At 46.3% G+C, this 25,592-nt stretch overlaps 1 protein-coding gene across 1 annotated transcript in view; it reads left to right on the top strand.

The window, feature by feature from the left end:
• Positions 1 to 2,752: 2,752 nt before the first annotated feature.
• Positions 2,753 to 25,592, top strand: part of LOC311102053 (centrosomal protein of 126 kDa-like) — a gene marked incomplete at both ends in the record, with an annotated part of 40,578 nt that continues 17,738 nt past the window's right edge. The window contains 5 exons of the mRNA XM_084143271.1: positions 2,753 to 2,784; positions 3,308 to 3,421; positions 6,625 to 6,770; positions 19,930 to 20,029; positions 22,299 to 22,668. Of these exons, the coding sequence (XP_083999397.1) occupies positions 2,753 to 2,784; positions 3,308 to 3,421; positions 6,625 to 6,770; positions 19,930 to 20,029; positions 22,299 to 22,668 (762 nt within the window). The remainder of the gene's footprint in view (positions 2,785 to 3,307; positions 3,422 to 6,624; positions 6,771 to 19,929; positions 20,030 to 22,298; positions 22,669 to 25,592) is intronic.

Here is a 25,592-nt window from a genome sequence, read left to right as displayed (position 1 = left end):
CCTCTATATCTCTGTAGTTTCATCAGGCTGCCCCCACGTTGACCTCTATATCTCTGTAGTTTCATCAGGCTGCCCCCACGTTGACCTCTATATCTCTGTAGTTTCATCAGGCTGCCCCCACGTTGGCCTCTATATCTCTGTAGTTTCATCAGGCTGCCCCCACGTTGGCCTCTATATCTCTGTAGTTTCATCAGGCTGCCCCCACGTTGGCCGCTATATCTCTGTAGTTTCATCAGGCTGCCCCCACGTTGACCTCTATATCTCTGTAGTTTCATCAGGCTGCCCCCACGTTGACCTCTATATCTCTGTAGTTTCATCAGGCTGCCCCCATGTTGGCCACTATATCTCTGTAGTTTCATCAGGCTGCCCCCACGTTGGCCTCTATATCTCTGTAGTTTCATCAGGCTGCCCCCACGTTGGCCTCTATATCTCTGTAGTTTCATCAGGCTGCCCCCACGTTGACCTCTATATCTCTGTAGTTTCATCAGGCTGCCCCCACGTTGACCTCTATATCTCTGTAGTTTCATCAGGCTGCCCCCATGTCAGCCTCTATATCTAATAATGATATAATAATAATAATAATAACAACAATAATAATATAATAATATAATAATAATAATAATAATAATAATAATAATATAATAATAATAATAATAATAATAATAATAATAATATTCCATTTAGCAGACGCTTTTATCCAAAGCGACTTACAGTCATGCGTGCATAATTTTTTTTTGTGTGTATGGGTGGTCCCGGGGATCGAACCCACTACCCTTGGCGTTACAAGCGCCGTGCTCTACCAGCTGAGCTACGGAGGACCTGTTGAAGATGGAGTGACGCACAGCTCTCTGATGCCTGCCGTGTTTCGCTAACACCACCGGGACACTTAAACACCAGCTCCCTGCCCCACACACTTACTCACACACTCAGTGTCATGCATTTTTTTTTTTACTCTGCAGCCAGTGCACGTGGATATCAGAGTCTAGTTTTAACCTGATATTCCAATAAGCATGATTCAACCAATGTTGAACCCATATAATGGTTGATCCAACCTATGGACCTAATCAACTAAACTGCACATAAAAGATTTTATGCACATAATTGTCAAATGCACATACATCTCATCCATATTGCTATTGAAACCAGTTTGCTAATATTAAGGGTGGTTTTATTGTTATCCTACCATCAGCTAGAATGGCGCTGGCATGTATAGCAGCCGTTTTATGGGCTCATGACCAATTATGCTACTTTGTGTGTTTTTTTGCTCTGATCTTAAAGCTGCATTATGTCACTTTTTGGGTGACGACCAAATTCACATAGAAATATGTGTTATAGATCTGCCACTCATTCAAAGCAAGTCTAAGAAGCTGTAGATCTGTTCTATGTGTGCTATTTTTATGCTTTTCGTTCTTAAGTTTAGTTTTTTGTGTCTTTTACTTACGGTTTTGTAAACCAGCTTCAGACAGCTGTAAGGGGTTAAATACAATATTATTGGTTTAATTAAAATATATTTCACAGCGGTTTAGATGGTACAATGATTCTCCACACTATACATTGCTTGTTTTGTCACATAAACAGACATTTTACATTTTATAATAATAATAATATAATATAATAATATTTTTAATTAAATAGCAAACTATTCGAATTTTAGCAACCAGGAAATGGCGGAGCGATTTCTGCATATTGCACCTTTAACTGTTTTTGTACATAATGTTTCCGCCATCGTTTCCTATGACCGAAAAGAGCTTCTGGACATCAGAACAGCGATCACTAACCTCGATTTTTGATGAAGAATTATGGTTCAACGAGTCGGGACAAGGCCCTAATCCCCGACACCAGAAGAGGAAAAGCTGCGATATAGAGGTCAACGTGGGGGCAGCCTGATGAAACATTGACCTCTATATCTCTGTAGTTTCATCAGGCTGCCCCCACGTTGGCCGCTATATCTCTGTAGTTTCATCAGGCTGCCCCCACGTTGACCTCTATATCTCTGTAGTTTCATCAGGCTGCCCCCACGTTGGCCTCTATATCTCTGTAGTTTCATCAGGCTGCCCCCACGTTGGCCTCTATATCTCTGTAGTTTCATCAGGCTGCCTCCACGTTGACCTCTATATCTCTGTAAGGTCTGGCTAGACTACTGGAGTGGATATTATTTTTATATAATTTTTATTTTTTATTTTTTTATATCATTATTATTATTATTATTATTATATTATTATTATTATAACATTATTATTATTATTATTATTATTATTATTATTATTATTATTATTATTATTATTATTATTATTAAGTAGCCTGACTACAGTTGAACACTGTAAAAGAGGCGCCGCCTGCTGGCCAGCTCCTGTATGTGCGCAGAAACCCCAACCTTTTATATTCCTTTCCGTTGTCAAGGAAGCGCGTCCTCGGTTGCCAACGTGGCGTGGGCTGTTGTACACAGACTCAGACTCAGCTGTAGAAATACATTCAGCTACAAAAACGCTAACTTGCTTTATTGACTTGCTTAATTAAAAGCTCAGCTGTGGATCCTTGTTTCCTGGTGGGGGGATAACTGAAGAAGTTGCCATTCGGATTCGATATTGCATGCGGCGAAATGAACGGGAAAGCAGTGACTGGGACCTTAACGTTAAGATAGCTGGGTCACTGTTAGCTAGAATCTCTGTCTGTTTTTTGTCGGAGTCAAATCCTGAACTTGTCGGATGAAGACTGTGGGTGTTATTGGTAAGCTTGTCGGCAGCTTCCTAAAATGCAAGCTCTGAAGGACAACTTCTTCTACTCGTATACCTTGCACAACATTGGCGTTGCTAATATAGCCTAGCTTAGCTAACGTTAGATCAGTGGGAAACGTAACCTTAGGTAGTGTGTTTTGTAACCGTTACCTACAGCAAATAAGCTAGCTAGATGGCTAGTTTAGATCCTAATGGTTATATTTTTGGACAGACAGACTGCCAGGCAGACAGGTAGATTGATACTGTGTTCATGTTTTTTCTTTGTACACTAGCTAAATAGGCCTAATTGGGTTGGAATTAATTCACATGATTCTGACTATAAATATTCTACTTTGACATTTTTGTTCTGCAACTAGGCCTAGCCTACATAAAACATTGCGTTTAAGCTGAAGCTAGGCTTAACAGAAGAGGAGTTGGAATAGGTGCCGCTGTTGTTGCATGCCAAAAAGTAGGGCGGGTGCATTTTTTTGCATATGAAAGTAGGCATGTACATCTTAGTTCTATTGTATGAGTTGTACCTATAATGACACAATCAGCATAAACACCTTAACCGGGCCTGATGTCAGAACCAGCAGGATAGGAGCCGACGGGGTGTCTGAAGATGACCGACATGTCCTGGTGGAGGAGCAGAAGTCATGCAGGGCCCGGGCTCGCTGCTTCTCCCTGGAGACCAACCGAAGACGGAAGTAAGTTTCTATACCTACGTTTTTTTAAGCTTAAATCATAGCCTCTATGGTCATTGTCACGTGGCATGACAATGACCATATGAGTTGACAAGACAGCACAAACTGATCTGAGACCAGGCTATAACTTAACAACCGTAGGCCATATCTCAAAGCATAGTCTAACTAAAAGCCAACAAGGTAATGAGGTAGATGTCCCATGTTCTAAAGTGTCCCTTGGCTTGGACCACCTAATTAGCACCCTCCTTCTACTAGCGTATGCCTCCAGTCCATCTCTCTGTCCAAGTACAACTAATGTTTCTGCCCTATTTAGTGCACTACTAATGGATCTATATAATGGTGTAAATGTTGTTCTTTTTGGGTAAAGCTAACTAGAGGAGGACAGATCCAGTTATTCAACAATGTGCTGTCGTCGTTGTCAGCAGGATTTTATCCTGTCTTGAAATAGACCTCCTGGTAATGAGCCAACTGCAGGTCAGGGCTGGTCTGGCTAGACTACTGGAGTGGTGACGCTGTAAGGTCTGGCTAGACTACTGGAGTGGTGACGCTGTAAGGTCTGGCTAGACTACTGGAGTGGTGACGCTGTAAGGTCTGGCTAGACTACTGGAGTGGTGACGCTGTAAGGTCTGGCTAGACTACTGGAGTGGTGACGCTGTAAGGTCTGTATAGACTACTGGAGTGGTGACGCTGTAAGGTCTGGCTAGAGTGGTGACGCTGTAAGGTCTGGCTAGACTACTGGAGTGGTGACGCTGTAAGGTCTGGCTAGACTACTGGAGTGGTGACGCTGTAAGGTCTGGCTAGACTACTGGAGTGGTGACGCTGTAAGGTCTGGCTAGACTACTGGAGTGGTGACGCTGTAAGGTCTGGCTAGACTACTGGAGTGGTGACGCTGTAAGGTCTGTATAGACTACTGGAGTGGTGACGCTGTAAGGTCTGGCTAGAGTGGTGACGCTGTAAGGTCTGGCTAGACTACTGGAGTGGTGACGCTGTAAGGTCTGGCTTAGACTACTGGAGTGGTGACGCTGTAAGGTCTGGCTAGACTACTGGAGTGGTGACGCTGTAAGGTCTGGCTTAGACTACTGGAGTGGTGACGCTGTAAGGTCTGGCTAGACTACTGGAGTGGTGACGCTGTAAGGTCTGGCTAGACTACTGGAGTGGTGACGCTGTAAGGTCTGGCTAGACTACTGGAGTGGTGACACTGTAAGGTCTGGCTAGACTACTGGGGTGGTGACACTGTAAGGTCTGGCTAGACTACTGGAGTGGTGACGCTGTAAGGTCTGGCTAGACTACTGGAGTGGTGACGCTGTAAGGTCTGGCTAGAGTGGTGACGCTGTAAGGTCTGGCTAGACTACTGGAGTGGTGACGCTGTAAGGTCTGGCTAGACTACTGGAGTGGTGACGCTGTAAGGTCTGGCTAGACTACTGGAGTGGTGACGCTGTAAGGTCTGGCTAGACTACTGGAGTGGTGACGCTGTAAGGTCTGGCTAGACTACTGGAGTGGTGACGCTGTAAGGTCTGGCTAGACTACTGGAGTGGTGACACTGTAAGGTCTGGCTAGACTACTGGAGTGGTGACGCTGTAAGGTCTGGCTAGAGTGGTGACGCTGTAAGGTCTGGCTAGACTACTGGAGTGGTGACGCTGTAAGGTCTGGCTAGACTACTGGAGTGGTGACGCTGTAAGGTCTGGCTAGACTACTGGAGTGGTGACGCTGTAAGGTCTGGCTAGACTACTGGAGTGGTGACGCTGTAAGGTCTGGCTAGACTACTGGAGTGGTGACACTGTAAGGTCTGGCTAGACTACTGGAGTGGTGACGCTGTAAGGTCTGGCTAGACTACTGGAGTGGTGACGCTGTAAGGTCTGTATAGACTACTGGGGTGGTGACGCTGTAAGGTCTGGCTAGACTACTGGAGTGGTGACGCTGTAAGGTCTGTATAGACTACTGGAGTGGTGACACTGTAAGGTCTGTATAGACTACTGGAGTGGTGACGCTGTAAGGTCTGTATAGACTACTGGGGTGGTGACGCTGTAAGGTCTGGCTAGACTACTGGAGTGGTGACGCTGTAAGGTCTGGCTAGACTACTGGAGTGGTGACGCTGTAAGGTCTGTATAGACTACTGGAGTGGTGACGCTGTAAGGTCTGGCTAGACTACTGGAGTGGTGACGCTGTAAGGTCTGGCTAGACTACTGGAGTGGTGACGCTGGGAGTGTCAACCACAGGGCCAGAGGGGAGGTACAGTGACAACATGACAACACACATGCACACCGTACAAATCCCTGACTTCTACCCTTCCAGGCTAAATGTGGAGAGCTCCAGAAACCACTGACAGGACAGGAGGAGGATTGAGTCAGCGTCAGGGTTTCTAAGGACAACACTACCTGATGAGGTGTTATAGAGTCACTCCGCGTGCGTGTGTGCGTGTGCGTGTGTGTGTGTGTGAGAGAGAGATTAATGAACATTAACCTACTTCATTCGTTCTTTGACTTCTATAGAAGGAACATTTACAGACTAGCCAAGCGAAGTCTTCCTGGGAGAAATCATCATATTGTTTTTTTTTGTTGCCATAAACCAAGGTGCCCATGTGACCACTTTTGTTGTGATCCTGTGTGGCTCAGTCGGTAGAGCATGGCGCTCGCAACGCCAAAGGTTGTGGGTTCGATTCTCGCTGGGGCCACCCACACATATGCATCCACACATGACTGTCAGTCGCTTTAGATAAAAGTGTCTGTTGTGAGAAGCCTGATATGTTCTTCTCCTTTTCCATCTCTAAACCAACCAGTTGTCACAGGAGTGGTTCCTTTAACTATTTAATGACTGCTGAGAATGGACCTTAAAGGAATGGACTCAGTTTCCTGTGGGGCTTAAAAAGATCACTATAATCAATCTTGATGGAACTGGGACCAGGTTAAATCCTATTTGCTAATGCTAGTCAGAGGAGTTGGCTAAAGTACAGATCTGGGACCAGTCTATATATTCTCGTTATGACTATGATAATAAGAGAAGGGTTGATTAAACAGATCTGGGACCAGTCTGTAATGGATTCTCTGTGTTCCCCATGCAGGGTTCTGGAGGAGAGGAGTTGGTTAAACAGATCTGGGACCAGTCTGTAATGTATTCTCTGTGTTCTCCATGCAGGGTTCTGGAGGAGAGGAGTTGGTTAAACAGATCTGGGACCAGTCTGTAATGGATTCTCTGTGTTCTCCATGCAGGGTTCTGGAGGAGAGGAGGAAGCAGTGGGACGTCCAGGAACAGAGGCTGAGGGACAACATCCTACAACAACGTAAACAGAGAGTCCAGGATGCTACCGAACGCTTCCAGAGGGCACACCTGCCCCCCTCACAGAGACGCAGACAATGTCAGTCTCACAACCCACAGCTGTTTTTCACACAGAAAAACACAATTACTGGTCTCCACTTTAATCTTTGTGGTTTGTAACTGTAGTGCATACTTGAGAAAATATCTGAATAGAATAAGTCACACGCTACAGTGCATTCGGAAAGTATTCAGACCCCTTGACTTTTTCCACATTTTGTTACGTTACAGCCTTATTCTAAAATGGATTAAATAAAATGTTTTCCTCATCAATACCCCTGATGACAAAGCGAAAACAGGTTTTAAAAATGTTTGCTTATGTATTAAAAATTAAAAACAGAAATACCTTATTTACATAAGTATTCAGACCCTTTGCTATGAGACTCGAAATTGAGCTCAGGTGCATCCTGTTTCCATTGATCATCCTTGAGATGTTTCTAGAACTTGATTGGAGTCCACCTGTAGTAAATTCAATTGATTGGACATGATTTGGAAAGGCACACACCTGTCTATATACGGTCCCACAGTTGACAGTGCATGTCAGAGCAAAAACCAAGCTATGAGGTTGAAGGAATTGTCCGTAGAGCTCAGAGACAGGATTGTGTCGAGGCACTGATCTGGGGAAGGATACCAAAATATGTCTGCAGCATTGAAGGTCCCCAAGAACACAGTGGCTTCCATCATTCTTAAATGGAAGAAGTTTGGAACCACCAAGACTCTTCCTAGAGCTGGCCACCCGGCCAAACTGAGCAATCGGGGGAGAAGGGCCTTGGTCAGGGAGGTGTTGGTTAACCTGGCACCATCCCTACGGTGAAGCATGGTGGTGGCAGCATCATGCTGTGGGGATGTTTTTCAGCGGCAGGGACTGGGAGACTAGTCAGGATCGAGGGAAAGATGAACGGAGCAAAGTACAGAGAGATCCTTGATGACCTGCTCCAGAGCGCTCAGGACCTCAGGCTGGGGCAAAGGTTCACCTTCCATCAGGACAACGACCCTAAGCATACAGCCAAGACAACGCAGAAGTGGCTTCGGGACAAGTCTCAGAATGTCCTTGAGTGGCCCAGCCAGAGCCGGACTTGAACCAGATCGAACATCTCTGGAGAGACATGAAAATAGCTGTGCAGCGATGCTCCCCATCCAACCTGACAGAGCTTGAGAGGATCTGTAGAGAAGAATGCGAGAAATCCCCATACCCAAGAAGACTCAAGGCTGTAATCGCTGCCAAAGGTGCTTCAACAAAGTACTGAGGAAAGGGTCTGAATACTTATGTAAATGTGATATTTCAGTTTTTAATTTTGTATACATTTGAGAACATTTCTAAAAACCTGTTTTTGCTTTGTCAAATCAAATCAAATTTTATTTGCCACATGCGCCGAATACAGCAGGTGTAGACATTACAATGAAATGCTTACTTACAAGCCCTTAACAAACAATGCATATATATTTTTAAAGTGTTAAGTAAAAAAAGAGAAAAGCAGATAACTAAAGAGCAGCAGTAAAATAAAGTAACAGTAGGGAGGCTATATACAGGGGGGTACTGGTACAGAGGCTATATACAGGCTATATACAGGGGGGTACTGGTACAGAGTCAATGGGAAATAACAGTAGGGAGGCTATATATACAGGGGGTACCAGTACAGAGTCAATGGGAAATAACAGTAGGGAGGCTATATACAGGGGGTACCGGTACAGAGTCAATGGGAAATAACAGTAGGGAGGCTATATACAGGGGGGTACCAGTACAGAGTCAATGGGAAATAACAGTAGGGAGGCTATATACAGGGGGGTACTGGTACAGAGTCAATGGGAAATAACAGTAGGGAGGCTATATATACAGGGGGTACCAGTACAGAGTCAATGGGAAATAACAGTAGGGAGGCTATATACAGGGGGTACCGGTACAGAGTCAATGGGAAATAACAGTAGGGAGGCTATATACAGGGGGGTACCAGTACAGAGTCAATGGGAAATAACAGTAGGGAGGCTATATACAGGGGGTACCAGTACAGAGTCAATGGGAAATAACAGTAGGGAGGCTATATACAGGGGGTACCAGTACAGAGTCAATGGGAAATAACAGTAGGGAGGCTATATACAGGGGGTACCAGTACAGAGTCAATGGGAAATAACAGTAGGGAGGCTATATACAGGGGGTACCGGTACAGAGTCAATGGGATATAACAGTAGGGAGGCTATATACAGGGGGTACCGGTACAGAGTCAATGGGAAATAACAGTAGGGAGGCTATATACAGGGGGGTACTGGTACAGAGTCAATGGGAAATAACAGTAGGGAGGCTATATACAGGGGGTACCAGTACAGAGTCAATGGGAAATAACAGTAGGGAGGCTATATACAGGGGGGTACCAGTACAGAGTCAATGGGAAATAACAGTAGGGAGGCTATATACAGGGGGTACCGGTACAGAGTCAATGGGAAATAACAGTAGGGAGGCTATATACAGGGGGTACTGGTACAGAGTCAATGGGAAATAACAGTAGGGAGGCTATATATACAGGGGGTACCAGTACAGAGTCAATGGGAAATAACAGTAGGGAGGCTATATACAGGGGGTACCGGTACAGAATCAATGGGAAATAACAGTAGGGAGGCTATATACAGGGGGGTACCAGTACAGAGTCAATGGGAAATAACAGTAGGGAGGCTATATACAGGGGGTACCAGTACAGAGTCAATGGGAAATAACAGTAGGGAGGCTATATACAGGGGGTACCAGTACAGAGTCAATGGGAAATAACAGTAGGGAGGCTATATACAGGGGGTACCAGTACAGAGTCAATGGGAAATAACAGTAGGGAGGCTATATACAGGGGGTACCAGTACAGAGTCAATGGAAAATAACAGTAGGGAGGCTATATACAGGGGGGTACCAGTACAGAGTCAATGGGAAATAACAGTAGGGAGGCTATATACAGAGGGTACCAGTACAGAGTCAATGGGAAATAACAGTAGGGAGGCTATATACAGGGGGGTACCAGTACAGAGTCAATGGGAAATAACAGTAGGGAGGCTATATACAGGGGGTACCGGTACAGAGTCAATGGGAAATAACAGTAGGGAGGCTATATACAGGGGGGTACTGGTACAGAGGCTATATACAGGCTATATACAGGGGGGTACTGGTACAGAGTCAATGGGAAATAACAGTAGGGAGGCTATATATACAGGGGGTACCAGTACAGAGTCAATGGGAAATAACAGTAGGGAGGCTGTATACAGGGGGTACCGGTACAGAGTCAATGGGAAATAACAGTAGGGAGGCTATATACAGGGGGGTACCAGTACAGAGTCAATGGGAAATAACAGTAGGGAGGCTATATACAGGGGGTACCAGTACAGAGTCAATGGGAAATAACAGTAGGGAGGCTATATACAGGGGGTACCAGTACAGAGTCAATGGGAAATAACAGTAGGGAGGCTATATACAGGGGGTACCAGTACAGAGTCAATGGGAAATAACAGTAGGGAGGCTATATACAGGGGGTACCAGTACAGAGTCAATGGGAAATAACAGTAGGGAGGCTATATACAGGGGGTACCGGTACAGAGTCAATGGGAAATAACAGTAGGGAGGCTATATACAGGGGGGTACTGGTACAGAGGCTATATACAGGCTATATACAGGGGGGTACTGGTACAGAGTCAATGGGAAATAACAGTAGGGAGGCTATATATACAGGGGGTACCAGTACAGAGTCAATGGGAAATAACAGTAGGGAGGCTGTATACAGGGGGTACCGGTACAGAGTCAATGGGAAATAACAGTAGGGAGGCTATATACAGGGGGGTACCAGTACAGAGTCAATGGGAAATAACAGTAGGGAGGCTATATACAGGGGGTACCAGTACAGAGTCAATGGGAAATAACAGTAGGGAGGCTATATACAGGGGGTACCAGTACAGAGTCAATGGGAAATAACAGTAGGGAGGCTATATACAGGGGGTACCAGTACAGAGTCAATGGGAAATAACAGTAGGGAGGCTATATACAGGGGGTACCAGTACAGAGTCAATGGAAAATAACAGTAGGGAGGCTATATACAGGGGGGTACCAGTACAGAGTCAATGGGAAATAACAGTAGGGAGGCTATATACAGGGGGTACCAGTACAGAGTCAATGGGAAATAACAGTAGGGAGGCTATATACAGGGGGGTACCAGTACAGAGTCAATGGGAAATAACAGTAGGGAGGCTGGTAGAGCACGGCGCTTGTAACGCCAAGGTAGTGGGTTCGATCCCCGGGACCACCCATACACAAAAAAAAATGTATGCACGCATGACTGTAAGTCGCTTTGGATAAAAGCGTCTGCTAAATGGCATATTATTATTATGTTTTATATACAGGGGGTACCGGTACAGAGTCAATGGGAAATAACAGTAGGGAGGCTATATACAAGGGGGTACCGGTACAGAGTCAATGGGAAATAACAGTAGGGAGGCTATATACAGGGGGTACCGGTACAGAGTCAATGGGAAATAACAGTAGGGAGGCTATATACAGGGGGTACCGGTACAGAGTCAATGGGAAATAACAGTAGGGAGGCTATATACAAGGGGGTACTGGTACAGAGTCAATGGGAAATAACAGTAGGGAGGCTATATACAGGGGGTACCGGGACAGAGTCAATGGGAAATAACAGTAGGGAGGCTATATACAGGGGGGTACCGGTACAGAGTCAATGGGAAATAACAGTAGGGAAGCTATATACAGGGGGTACCGGGACAGAGTCAATATACAGGCTATATACAGGGGGGTACCGGTACAGAGTCAATGGGAAATAACAGTAGGGAGGCTATATACAGGGGGTACCGGTACAGAGTCAATGGGAAATAACAGTAGGGAGGCTATATACAGGGGGGTACCGGGACAGAGTCAATGGGAAATAACAGTAGGGAGGCTATATACAGGGGGTACCGGTACAGAGTCAATGGGAAATTACAGTAGGGAGGCTATATACAGGGGGTACCGGGACAGAGTCAATGGGAAATAACAGTAGGGAGGCTATATACAGGGGGGTACCGGTACAGAGTCAATGGGAAATAACAGTAGGGAAGCTATATACAGGGGGTACCGGGACAGAGTCAATATACAGGCTATATACAGGGGGGTACCGGTGCAGAGTCAATGGGAAATAACAGTAGGGAGGCTATATACAGGGGGTACCGGTACAGAGTCAATGGGAAATAACAGTAGGGAGGCTATATACAGGGGGTACCGGTACAGAGTCAATGGGAAATAACAGTAGGGAGGCTATACACAAGGGGGTACCGGTACAGAGTCAATGGGAAATAACAGTAGGGAGGCTATATACAGGGGGGTACCGGGACAGAGTCAATGGGAAATAACAGTAGGGAGGCTATATACAGGGGGTACCGGGACAGAGTCAATGGGAAATAACAGTAGGGAGGCTATACACAAGGGGGTACCGGTACAGAGTCAATGGGAAATAACAGTAGGGAGGCTATATACACAGGGGGGTACCGGTACAGAGTCAATGGGAAATAACAGTAGGGAGGCTATATACAGGGGGGTACCGGGACAGAGTCAATGGGAAATAACAGTAGGGAGGCTATATACAGGGGGTACCGGTACAGAGTCAATGGGAAATAACAGTAGGGAGGCTATATACAGGGGGTACCAGTACAGAGTCAATGGGAAATAACAGTAGGGAGGCTATATTCAGGGGGTACCGGTACAGAGTCAATGGGAAATAACAGTAGGGAGGCTATATACACAGGGGGGTACCGGGACAGAGTCAATGGGAAATAACAGTAGGGAGGCTATATACAGGGGGTACCGGTACAGAGTCAATGGGAAATAACAGTAGGGAGGCTATATACAGCGGGGTACCGGTACAGAGTCAATGGGAAATAACAGTAGGGAGGCTATATACAGGGGGGTACCGGGACAGAGTCAATGGGAAATAACAGTAGGGAGGCTATATACAGGGGGGTACCGGGACAGAGTCAATGGGAAATAACAGTAGGGAGGCTATATACAGGGGGTACCGGGACAGAGTCAATGGGAAATAACAGTAGGGAGGCTATACACAAGGGGGTACCGGTACAGAGTCAATGGGAAATAACAGTAGGGAGGCTATATACACAGGGGGGTACCGGTACAGAGTCAATGGGAAATAACAGTAGGGAGGCTATATACAGGGGGGTACCGGGACAGAGTCAATGGGAAATAACAGTAGGGAGGCTATATACAGGGGGGTACCGGTACAGAGTCAATGGGAAATAACAGTAGGGAGGCTATATACAGGGGGGTACCGGGACAGAGTCAATGGGAAATAACAGTAGGGAGGCTATATACAGGGGGGTACCGGGACAGAGTCAATGGGAAATAACAGTAGGGAGGCTATATACAGGGGGTACCGGGACAGAGTCAATGGGAAATAACAGTAGGGAGGCTATACACAAGGGGGTACCGGTACAGAGTCAATGGGAAATAACAGTAGGGAGGCTATATACACAGGGGGGTACCAGTACAGAGTCAATGGGAAATAACAGTAGGGAGGCTATATACAGGGGGGTACCGGGACAGAGTCAATGGGAAATAACAGTAGGGAGGCTATATACAGGGGGTACCGGTACAGAGTCAATGGGAAATAACAGTAGGGAGGCTATATACAGGGGGGTACCGGTACAGAGTCAATGGGAAATAACAGTAGGGAGGCTATATACAGGGGGTACCGGTACAGAGTCAATGGGAAATAACAGTAGGGAGGCTATATACAGGGGGTACCGGTACAGAGTCAATGGGAAATAACAGTAGGGAGGCTATATACAGGGGGTACCGGTACAGAGTCAATGGGAAATAACAGTAGGGAGGCTATATACAGGGGGTACCGGTACAGAGTCAATGGGAAATAACAGTAGGGAGGCTATATACAGGGGGGTACCGGTGCAGAGTCAATGGGAAATAACAGTAGGGAGGCTATATACAGGGGGGTACCGGTACAGAGTCAATGGGAAATAACAGTAGGGAGGCTATATACAGGGGGGTACCGGGACAGAGTCAATGGGAAATAACAGTAGGGAGGCTATATACAGGGGGTACCGGTACAGAGTCAATGGGAAATAACAGTAGGGAGGCTATACACAGGGGGGTACCGGTACAGAGTAAATGGGAAATAACAGTAGGGAGGCTATATACAGGGGGTACCGGGACAGAGTCAATGGGAAATAACAGTAGGGAGGCTATATACAGGGGGGTACTGGTACAGAGTCAATGGGAAATAACAGTAGGGAGGCTATATACAGGGGGTACCGGGACAGAGTCAATGGGAAATAACAGTAGGGAAGCTATATACAGGGGGGTACCGGTACAGAGTAAATGTGTAATAACAGTAGGGAGGCTATATACAGGGGGTACCGGGACAGAGTCAATGGGAAATAACAGTAGGGAGGCTATATACAGGGGGGTACCGGTACCGAGTCAATGGGAAATAACAGTAGGAAGGCTATATACAGGGGGGTACCAGGACAGAGTCAATGGGAAATAACAGTAGGGAGGCTATATACAGGGGGTACCGGGACAGAGTCAATGGGAAATAACAGTAGGGAGGCTATATACAGGGGGTACCGGTACAGAGGCTATAGGAAATAACAGTAGGGAGGCTATATACAGGGGGGTACCGGGACAGAGTCAATGGGAAATAACAGTAGGGAGGCTATACACAGGGGGGTACCGGTACAGAGTCAATGGGAAATAACAGTAGGGAGGCTATATACACAGGGGGGTACCGGTACAGAGTCAATGGGAAATAACAGTAGGGAGGCTATATACAGGGGGTACCAGTACAGAGTCAATGGGAAATAACAGTAGGGAGGCTATATACAGGGGGTACCGGTACAGAGTCAATGGGAAATAACAGTAGGGAGGCTATATACAGGGGGTACCAGTGCAGAGTCAATGGGAAATAACAGTAGGGAGGCTATATACAGGGGGGTACCGGTGCAGAGTCAATGGGAAATAACAGTAGGGAGGCTATATACAGGGGGGTACCGGGACAGAGTCAATGGGAAATAACAGTAGGGAGGCTATATACAGGGGGTACCGGTACAGAGTCAATGGGAAATAACAGTAGGGAGGCTATATACAGGGGGTACCGGGACAGAGTCAATGGGAAATAACAGTAGGGAGGCTATATACAGGGGGTACCGGTACAGAGTCAATGGGAAATAACAGTAGGGAGGCTATATACAGGGGGTACCGGTACAGAGTCAATGGGAAATAACAGTAGGGAGGCTATATACAGGGGGTACCGGTATAGAGTCAATGGGAAATAACAGTGGGGAGGCTATATACAGGGGGTACCAGTACAGAGTCAATGGGAAATAACAGTAGGGAGGCTATACACAGGGGGGTACCGGTACAGAGTCAATGGGAAATAACAGTAGGGAGGCTATATACACAGGGGGGTACCGGTACAGAGTCAATGGGAAATAACAGTAGGGAGGCTATATACAGTGGGTACCGGTACAGAGTCAATGGGAAATAACAGTAGGGAGGCTATATACAGGGGGTACCAGTGCAGAGTCAATGGGAAATAACAGTAGGGAGGCTATATACAGGGGGGTACCGGTGCAGAGTCAATGGGAAATAACAGTAGGGAGGCTATATACAGGGGGGTACCGGGACAGAGTCAATGGGAAATAACAGTAGGGAGGCTATATACAGGGGGTACCGGTACAGAGTCAATGGGAAATAACAGTAGGGAGGCTATATACAGGGGGTACCGGGACAGAGTCAATGGGAAATAACAGTAGGGAGGCTATATACAGGGGGTACCGGTACAGAGTCAATGGGAAATAACAGTAGGGAGGCTATATACAGGGGGTACCGGTACAGAGTCAATGGGAAATAACAGTAGGGAGGCTATATACAGGGGGTACCGGTATAGAGTCAATGGGAAATAACAGTAGGGAGGCTATATACACAGGGGGGTACCGGGACAGAGTCAATGGGAAATAACAGTAGGGAGGCTATATACAGGAGGTACCGGGACAGAGTCAATGGGAAATAACAGTAGGGAGGCTATATACAGGGGGGTACCGGGACAGAGTCAATGGGAAATAACAGTAGGGAGGCTATATACAGGGGGTACCGGGACAGAGTCAATGGGAAATAACAGTAGGGAGGCTATATACAGGGGGGTACCGGTACAGAGTCAATGGGAAATAACAGTAGGGAGGCTATATACAGGGGGTACCGGGACAGAGTCAATGGGAAATAACAGTAGGGAGGCTATATACAGGGGGGTACCGGTACAGAGTCAATGGGAAATAACAGTAGGGAGGCTATATACAGGGGGTACCGGGACAGAGTCAATGGGAAATAACAGTAGGGAGGCTATATACAGGGGGGTACCGGGACAGAGTCAATGGGAAATAACAGTAGGGAGGCTATATACAGGGGGGTACCGGTACAGAGTCAATGGGAAATAACAGTAGGGAGGCTATATACAGGGGGGTACCGGTGCAGAGTCAATGTGAAATAACAGTAGGGAGGCTATATACAGGGGGTACCGGGACAGAGTCAATGTGAAATAACAGTAGGGAGGCTATATACAGGGGGGTACTGGTACAGAGTCAATGGGAAATAACAGTAGGGAGGCTATATACAGGGGGTACCGGTACAGAGTCAATGGGAAATAACAGTAGGGAGGCTATATACAGGGGGTACCGGTACAGAGTCAATGTGAAATAACAGTAGGGAGGCTATATACAGGGGGGTACCGGTGCAGAGTCAATGGGAAATAACAGTAGGGAGGGTATATACAGGGGGGTACCGGTGCAGAGTCAATGTGCGGGGGGCACCGGCTAGTTGAGGTAGTTGAGGTAATATGTACATGTGGGTAGAGTTAAAGTGACTATGCATAGAAAATAAACAGAGTAGCAGCAGAGTAATAGAGGGGGGTGGGGGGGCAGTGCAAATAGTCCGGGTAGCCATGATTAGCTGTTCAGGAGTCTTATGGTTAAGGGGGTAGAAGCTGTTGAGAAGTATTTTGGACCTAGACTTGGCGCTCCGGTACCGCTTGCCGTGCGGTAGCAGAGAGAACAGTCTATGACTAGGGTGGCTGGAGTCTTTGACAATTTTGAGGGCCTTTCTATGACACCGCCTGGTATAGAGGTCCTGGCTGGCAGGAAGCTTGGCCCCAGTGATGTACTGGGCCGTATGCACTACCGTCTGTAGTGCCTTGCGGTCTGAGGCCGAGCAGTTGCCATACCAGGCTGTGATGCAACCAGTCAGGATGCTCTCGATGGTGCAGCTGTATAACTTTTTGAAGATCTGAGGACCCATGCCAAATCTTTTCAGTCTCCTGAGGGGGAATAGGCTTTGTCGTGCCCTCTTCACGACTGACTTGGTGTGTTTGGACAATGATAGTTTGTTGGTGATGTGGACACTACAGTCCTCTTTTTTCCACAATCATCTCCTTTGTCTTGATCACGTTGAGGAGAGGTTGTTGTCCTGGCACCACACGGCCAGGTCTCTGACCTCCTCCCTATAGGCTGTCTCATCGTTGTCGGTGATCAGGCCTACCACTGTTGTGTCGTCAGCAAACTTAATGATGGTGTTGGAGTCGTGCCTGGCCATGCAGTCATGGGTGAACAGGGAGTACAGGAGGGACTGAGCACGTACCCCTGAGGAGCCCCCGTGTTGAGGATCAGCGTGGCAGATGTGTTGTTACCTACCCTTACCACCTGTGGGCGGCCCGTCAGGAAGTCCAGGATCCAGTTGTAGAGGGAGGTGTTTAGTCCCAGGATGCTTAGCTTAGTGATGAGCTTTGAGGGCACTATGGTGTTGAACGCTGAGCTGTAGTCAATGAATAGCATTTTCACGTAGGTGTTCCTCTTGTCCAGGTGGGAAAGGGCAGTGTGGAGTGCAATAGAGATTGCATAATCTGTGGATCTGTTGGGGCGGTATGCAAATTGACGTGGGTCTAGGCCTAGGGTTTCTGGGATAATGGTGTTGATGTGAGCCATGACCAGCCTTTCATGACCAGCACTTCATAATAATAATAATATGCCATTTAGCAGACGCTTTTATCCAAAGCGACATAAAGTCATGTGTGCATACATTTTTACGTATGGGTGGTCCCGGAGATCGAACCCACTACCCTGGCGTTACAAGCGCCGTGCTCTACCAGCTGAGCTACAGAGGACCACATGGCTACAGACGTGAGTGCTATGGGTCGGTAGTCATTTAGGCAGGTTATCTTAGTGTCCTTGTGCACAGGGACTTTGGTGGTCTGCTTGAAACATGTTGGTATTATAGACTCAGTCAGGCACATGTTGAAAATGTCAGTGAAGACACTTGCCAGTTGGTCAGCACATGCTCGGAGTACACGTCCTGGTAATCCGTCTGGCCCTGCGGCCTTGTGAATGTTGACCTGCTTAAAAGTCTTACTCACATCGGCTACGGAGAGCGTGATCACATAGTCATCCGGAACAGCTGGGGCTCTCATGCATGCTTCAGTGTTGCTTGCCTCGAAGCGAGCATAGAAGTGATTTAGCTCGTCTGGTAGGCTCAAGTCACTGGGAAGCTTGCGGCTGTGCTTCCCTTTGTAGTCTGTAATAGTTTTCAAGCCCTGCCACATCCGACGAGTGTCAGAGCCGGTGTAGTACGATTCAATCTTAGTCCGGTATTGACTCTTTGCCTGTTTGATGGTTCGTCAGAGGGCATAGCGGGATTTCTTATAAGTGTCCGGGTTAGAGTCCCGCTCCTTGAAAGCGGCAGCTCTACCCTTTAGCTCAGTGCGGATGTTGCCTGTAATCCATGGCTCCTGGTTGGGGTATGTACGCACAGTCACTGTGGGGACGACATCATCGATGCACTTATTGATGAAGCCAGTGACTGATGTGGTGTACTTCTCAATGCCATCGGAAGAATCCCGGAACATGTTCCATTCTGTGCTAGCAAAACAGTCCTGTAGCTTAGCATCTGCGTCATCTGACCACTTTTTTATTAACCGAGTCACTGGTGCTTCCTGCTTTAGTTTTAGCTTATAAGCAGGAATCAGGAGGATAGAGTTATGGTCAGATTTGCCAAATGGAGGGCGAGGGAGAGCTTTGTATGCGTCTCTGTGTGTGGAGTAAAGGTGGTCTAGAGTTTTTTTTTCCTCTGGTTGCACATTTAACATGCTGGTAGAAATTAGGTAGAACGGATTTAAGTTTCCCTGCATTAAAGTCTCCGGCCACTAGGAGCGCTGCCTCTGGATGAGCATTTTCCTGTTTACCTATGGCCTTATACAGCTCGGTGAGTGCGGTCTTAATGCCAGCATTGGTTTGTGGTGGTAAATAGACAGCTACGAAAAATATAGATGAAAACTCTCTTGGTAAATAGTGTGGTCTACAGCTTATCATGAGATACTCTACCTCAGGCGAGCAAAACCTTGAGACTTCCCTAGTATTAGATTTTGTGCACCAGCTGTTGTTTACAAATATACACAGAGCGCCACCCCTTGTCTTACCGTGTAAAGGCCGTCAGCCGTTCTATCCTGCCGATGTAGCGTATATCCCGTCAGCTGTATGTTGTCCATGTCGTCGTTCAGCCACGACTCGGTGAAACATAAGATATTACAGTTTTTAATGTCCTGTTGGTAGGATAACCGTGATCTTAGGTCGTCCATTTTGTTTTCCAATGATTGAAGATTGGCTAATAGGATTGATGGAAGAGGCAGCTTACTCGCTCGCCGTCGGATCCTTACAAGGCACCCCGACCTACGTCCACAATATCTCTGTCTCTTTCTCCTGCGAATGACGGGGATTTGGGCCTTGTCGGGTGTCTGTAGGATATCCTTCGCGTCCGGTTCGTTGAAGAAAACATATTTGTCCAATACGAGGTGAGTAATCGCTGTCCTGATATCCAGAAGCTCTTTTTGGTCATAAGAGGCGGTGGCAGAAACATTATGTACAGAATAAATTACAAATAACGCGGAAAAACACGCACAATAGTACAATTGGTTAGAGGGCTGTAAAACGGCAGACATCTGCTCCGGCGCCATTCATCATTGTGGGGTGTTGTTGATGATTTATTTTAGTTTGAATCCGTTTTAGAATAAGGCTGTAACAAAATGTGGAAAAGGTCAAGGGGTCTGAATACTTTCCGAATGCACTGTAATTATACCAACAAGTTACTTTAACAGACATTTATCTTGGTTGTATTGCAGCTTTCAGGACGAGCACCCTTAATATCGAGGAGGCGCTGAATCACATACAAGGCACCTTGACCTTGAGTTCCTATACCAGACAATCTTCCACACCCAACAGGTCAGAATGGCTGCTATAATAGCATTCATACACTGTTTACAACTACTATGTGTACTAGTAGTGTACTTGAAACCCCACCTCTTTAAGGAATACCTGGGATAGGATAAAGTAATCCTTCTACCCCCCCTTACCCCACCCCCCCCCCCCAAAAAAATGTAAAAAAATACATATTGTAAAGTGGTTGTCCCACTGGCTATAAGGTGAATGCACCAATTTCTAAGTCGCTCTGGATAAGAGCGTCTGCTAAATGACGTAAATGTAAATGTAAATGTAGTAAGAAATGAATATTCCAGCATATATAAACATGTATAACCATTACCCTATGAACACATAAACGATTATAAAGGCTTTATAAACATTTAATGGCTTATTTATTAACGTTATTACACCAACTGCATGTCACCATCTGCATATTTCTCCAGGCTTTTTATATGTGGGGAAAAAAAGTATTTAGTCAGCCACCAATTGTGCAAGTTCTCCCACTTAAAAAGATGAGAGAGGCCTGTAATTTTCATCATAGGTACACGTCAACTATGACAGACAAAATTAGAAATAAAAATCCAGAAAATCACATTGTAGGATTTTTAATGAATTTATTTGCAAATTATGGTGGAAAATAAGTATTTGGTCAATAACAAAAGTTTCTCAATTGTGATATACCCTTTGTTGGCAATGACACAGGTCAAACGTTTTCTGTAAGTCTTCACAAGGTTTTCACACACTGTTGCTGGTATTTTGGCCCATTCCTCCATGCAGATCTCCTCTAGAGCAGTGAAGTTTTGGGACTGTCGCTGGGCAACACAGACTTTCAACTCCCTCCAAAGATTTTCTATGGGGTTGAGATCTGGAGACTGGCTAGGCCACTCCAGGACCTTGAAATGCTTCTTACGAAGCCACTCCTTCGTTGCCCGGGCGGTGTGTTTGGGATCATTGTCATGCTGAAAGACCCAGCCACGTTTCATCTTCAATGCCCTTGCTGATGGAAGGAGGTTTTCACTCAAAATCTCACGATACATGGCCCCATTCATTCTTTCCTTTACACGGATCAGTCGTCCTGGTCCCTTTGCAGAAAAACAGCCCCAAAGCATGATGTTTCCACCCCCATGCTTCACAGTAGGTATGGTGTTCTTTGGATGCAACTCAGCATTCTTTGTCCTCCAAACACAACGAGTTGAGTTTTTACCAAAAAGTTATATTTTGGTTTCATCTGACCATATGACATTCTCCCAATCCTCTTCTGGATCATCCAAATGCACTCTAGCAAACTTCAGACGGGCCTGGACATGTACTGGCTTAAGCAGGGGGACACGCCTGGCACTGCAGGATTTGAGTCCCTGGCGGCGTAGTGTGTTACTGATGGTAGGCTTTGTTACTTTGGTCCCAGCTCTCTGCAGGTCATTCACTAGATCCCCCCGTGTGGTTCTGGGATTTTTGCTCACCGTTCTTGTGATCATTTTGACCCCACGGGGTGAGATCTTGCGTGGAGCCCCAGATCGAGGGAGATTATCAGTGGTCTTGTATGTCTTCCATTTCCTAATAATTGCTCCCACAGTTGATTTCTTCAAACCAAGCTGCTTACCTATTGCAGATTCAGTCTTCCCAGCCTGGTGCAGGTCTACAATTTTGTTTCTGGTGTACTTTGACAGCTCTTTGGTCTTGGCCATAGTGGAGTTTGGAGTGTGACTGTTTGAGGTTGTGGACAGGTGTCTTTTATACTGATAACAAGTTCAAACGGGTGCCATTAATACAGGTAACAAGTGGAGGACAGAGGAGCCTCTTAAAGAAGAAGTTACAGGTCTGTGAGAGCCAGAAATCTTGCTTGTTTGTAGGTGACCAAATACTTATTTTCCACCATAATTTGCAAATAAATTCATTAAAAATCCTACAATGTGATTTTCTGGAATTTTTTTCTCATTCTGTCTGTCATAGTTGACGTGTACCTATGATGAAAATTACAGGCCTCTCTCATCTTTATAAGTGGGAGAACTTGCACAATTGGTGGCTGACTAAAAACTTTTTTCCCCCTGTATGTGTGATCTTCTAGCCTGAGTCCCTGTCTGTTTGTGCTATAATACCACAGACTCCTTGTCACTCATTGTCATGTTATGGCTTGACAATGGCAGCAATGGAGTTGGCAAGAGCACAAACTGATCTGGAATAAGCTTAACAACACTATAGTTTACAGACATTTATATGAATTAACGTTATTATACCAACTACATATCTCCATCAGCATGTTTCTCTGGTCAATCCTCTGGTTTAAAAACAGGAGCTGCACTTCATCCCCTAAGCCTCCCCCGACACCCAGCCCGTCGCTCCACCAGAGGACCCTTTCTGCCGTGGAGGCCTACAGCAAACTGATGCAGGACAGGACCCTCAGCAGCTTTAAGAACAGGCTACTTTTCCCCAACCAGCTGCAGGACGCACAGCTGAGGGACAGGGACCAGCTGCAGGACACACAGCTGAGGGACAGGGACAGGGACAGGGACCAGCTGCAGGACACACAGCTGAGGGACAGGGACAGGGAGAGGGACGAGCTGCAGGACACACAGCTGAGGGACAGGGAGATGGACAGGGTCTTCCTCAACCTGCTGCAGGACACACAGCTGAGGGACAGGGAGACCTGTAGCAGTCCACAGGTAGGCTTTGTCGGTCATCTAGGCCAGTGGTTTTCAAGCCTCTCCTCGGGAACCCCTCAGCTCTTCCATGTATTTATTATATTCCAAAGCTAGCACGCCTGATTCAGCTTGTCAACTGATCATCAAGCCCTTGACTAGTGAGTCCGGTGTGGTAGTTCAGGGCTACAACAACATGGTGAAACGTCTGGGGGTCTCAGACGAGAGGGCTGAGAACCACTAATCTAGGCCACACAGAGAGTCTGGTTCTGATGTGACGCATGGTGAAAATCTCATATCTGTTGTTTACCATCCTTATCTCAAATGTTGGACTACAGTGGCTTCGGGAAAGTATTCAGAACCCTTGACTTTTTCCACATTGACTTTTTCCACATTTTGTTACGTTACAGCCTTATTCCAAAATTGATTAAATCGTTTTTTTCCTCATCAATCTACACACAATACCCCATAATGACAAAGGAAAAACAGTGTTGTAGAAATGTTTGCTAATTTATTAAAAATAGAAAAATTAAAATATGACATTTACATAAGTATTCAGACCCTTTACTCAGTACTTTGTTGAAGCACCTTTGGCAGCGATTACAGCCTCGAGTCTTCTCGGGTATGACGCTACAAGCTTGGCACACCTGTATTTGGGGAGTTTTTTCCATTCTTCTCTGCAGATCCTCTCAAGCTCTGTCAGGTTGGATGGGGAGCGTTGCTGCACAGCTATTTTCAGGTCTCTCCAGAGATGTTAGATCGGATTCAATTCCGGGCTCTGGCTGGGCCACACAAGGACATTCAGAGACTTGTCCCGAAGCCACTCCTGCGTTGTCTTGGCTTTGTGCCCCAGTCGGAGGTCCTGAGCGCTCTGGAGCAGGTTTTCATCAAGGATCTCTCTGTATTTTGCTCCTTTCATCTTTCCCTCGACCCTGACTAGTCTCCCAGTCCCTGCCGCTGAAAAACATCCCCACAGCATGATGCTGCCACCACCATGCTTCACCATAGGGATGGTGCCAAGTTTCCTCCAGACGTGACGCTCGGCATTCAGGCCAAAACCGAATCTTGTTTCTCATGGTCTGAGAGTCCTTTAGGTGCCTTTTGGCAAACTCCAAGCGGGCTGTTATGTGCCTTTTACTGAGGAGTGGCTTCCGTCTGGCCACTACCATAAAGGCCTAATTGGTGGAGTGCTACAGAGATGATTGTCCTTCTGGAAGGTTCTCCCATCTCCACAGAGGAACTCTGGAGCTCTGTCAGAGTGACCATCGGGTTCTTGGTCAACTCCCTGGACAAGGCCCTACTCCCCCGATTGCTCAGTTTGGCCGGGCGGCCAGCTCTAGGAAGAGTCTTGGTGGTTCCAAACTTCTTCCATTTAAGAATGATGGAAGCCACTGTGTTCTTGGGGACCTTCAATGCTGCAGAATTTTTTTGGTACCTTTCACCAGATCTGTGCCTCGACACAATCCTGTCTCGGAGCGCTACGGACAATTCCTTCGACCTCATGGCTTTGTTTTTTGCTCTGACATGCACTGTCAACTGTGGGACCTTTTATAGACAGGTGTGTGCCTTTCCAAATCATGTCCAATCAATTGAATTTACCACATATGGACTCCAATCAAGTTGTAGAAACATCTCTGATCAATGGAAACAGGATGCACCTGAGCTCAATTTTGAGTCTCATAGCAAAGGGTGTGAATACTTATGTAAATAAGATATTTCAGTTTTTATTTTTAATACATTTGCAAAAATTTATAAAAACCTGTTTTCGCTTTGTCGTTATGGGGTATTGTGTGTAGATTGAAGAGAATTTAGAATAAGGCTGTAACGTAACTAAATGTGGAAAAATTCAAGGGGTCTGAGTACTTTCCGAATGCACTGTATATCTGGAGAAGCACATACGTTCGTATTAATGAACATTTAAATCATGCAAACTACCCATATGTATTCTAAAGCTTACAGTACATATCTCCATTACATTTGTAGCCTATATCAATGAGTTGTTTCAATTAAAAAAGCTAACCGCTACGTCTCTTCTCTCTGGCTGTGGATGTGTTGCTGTGGAGGTGAAAAAGGTCCTGTAGTGTAACGTTATCCCTGTAGTGTAACGTTAGCCCTTTAGTGTAACGTTAGCCCTGTAGTGTAACGTTAGCCCTGTAGTGTAACGTTAGCCCTGTAGTGTAACGTTAGCCCTTTAGTGTAACGTTAGCCCTGTAGTGTAACGTTAGCCCTGTAGTGTAACGTTAGCCTTTTAGTGCAACGTTAGCCCTGTAATGTAACGTTAGCCCTTTAGTGTAATGTTAGCCCTTTAGTGTAACGTTAGCCCTGTAGTGTAACGTTAGCCCTTTAGCGTAACGTTAGCCCTGTAGTGTAACGTTAGCCCTGTAGTGTAACGTTAGCCCTTTAGCGTAACGTTAGCCCTGTAGTGTAACGTTATCCCTGTAGTGTAACGTTAGCCCTTTAGTGTAACGTTAGCCCTTTAGTGTAACGTTAGCCCTTTAGCGTAACGTTAGCCCTGTAGTGTAACGTTATCCCTGTAGTGTAACGTTAGCCCTTTAGTGCAACGTTAGCCCTTTAGTGTAACGTTAGCCCTGTAGTGTAACGTTAGCCCTGTAGTGTAACGTTAGCCCTTTAGTGTAACGTTAGCCCTGTAGTGTAACGTTAGCCCTTTAGCGTAACGTTAGCCCTGTAGTGTAACGTTAGCCCTGTAGTGTAACGTTAGCCCTTTAGCGTAACGTTAGCCCTGTAGTGTAACGTTATCCCTGTAGTGTAACGTTAGCCCTTTAGTGTAACGTTAGCCCTGTAGTGTAACGTTAGCCCTGTAGTGTAACGTTAGCCCTGTAGTGTAATGTTAGCCCTTTAGCGTAACGTTAGCCCTTTAGTGTAACGTTAGCCCTGTAGTGTAACGTTAGCCCTTTAGTGTAACGTTAGCCCTGTAGTGTAACGTTAGC

This window comes from Coregonus lavaretus, assembly GCF_964263955.1.
Source record: "Coregonus lavaretus genome assembly, chromosome: 26".
Lineage (NCBI taxonomy): Eukaryota > Metazoa > Chordata > Actinopteri > Salmoniformes > Salmonidae > Coregonus > Coregonus lavaretus.
The sequence above is the reverse complement of the archived record's forward strand: the minus strand, read 5'-3'. Positions and strand labels throughout refer to the sequence as shown.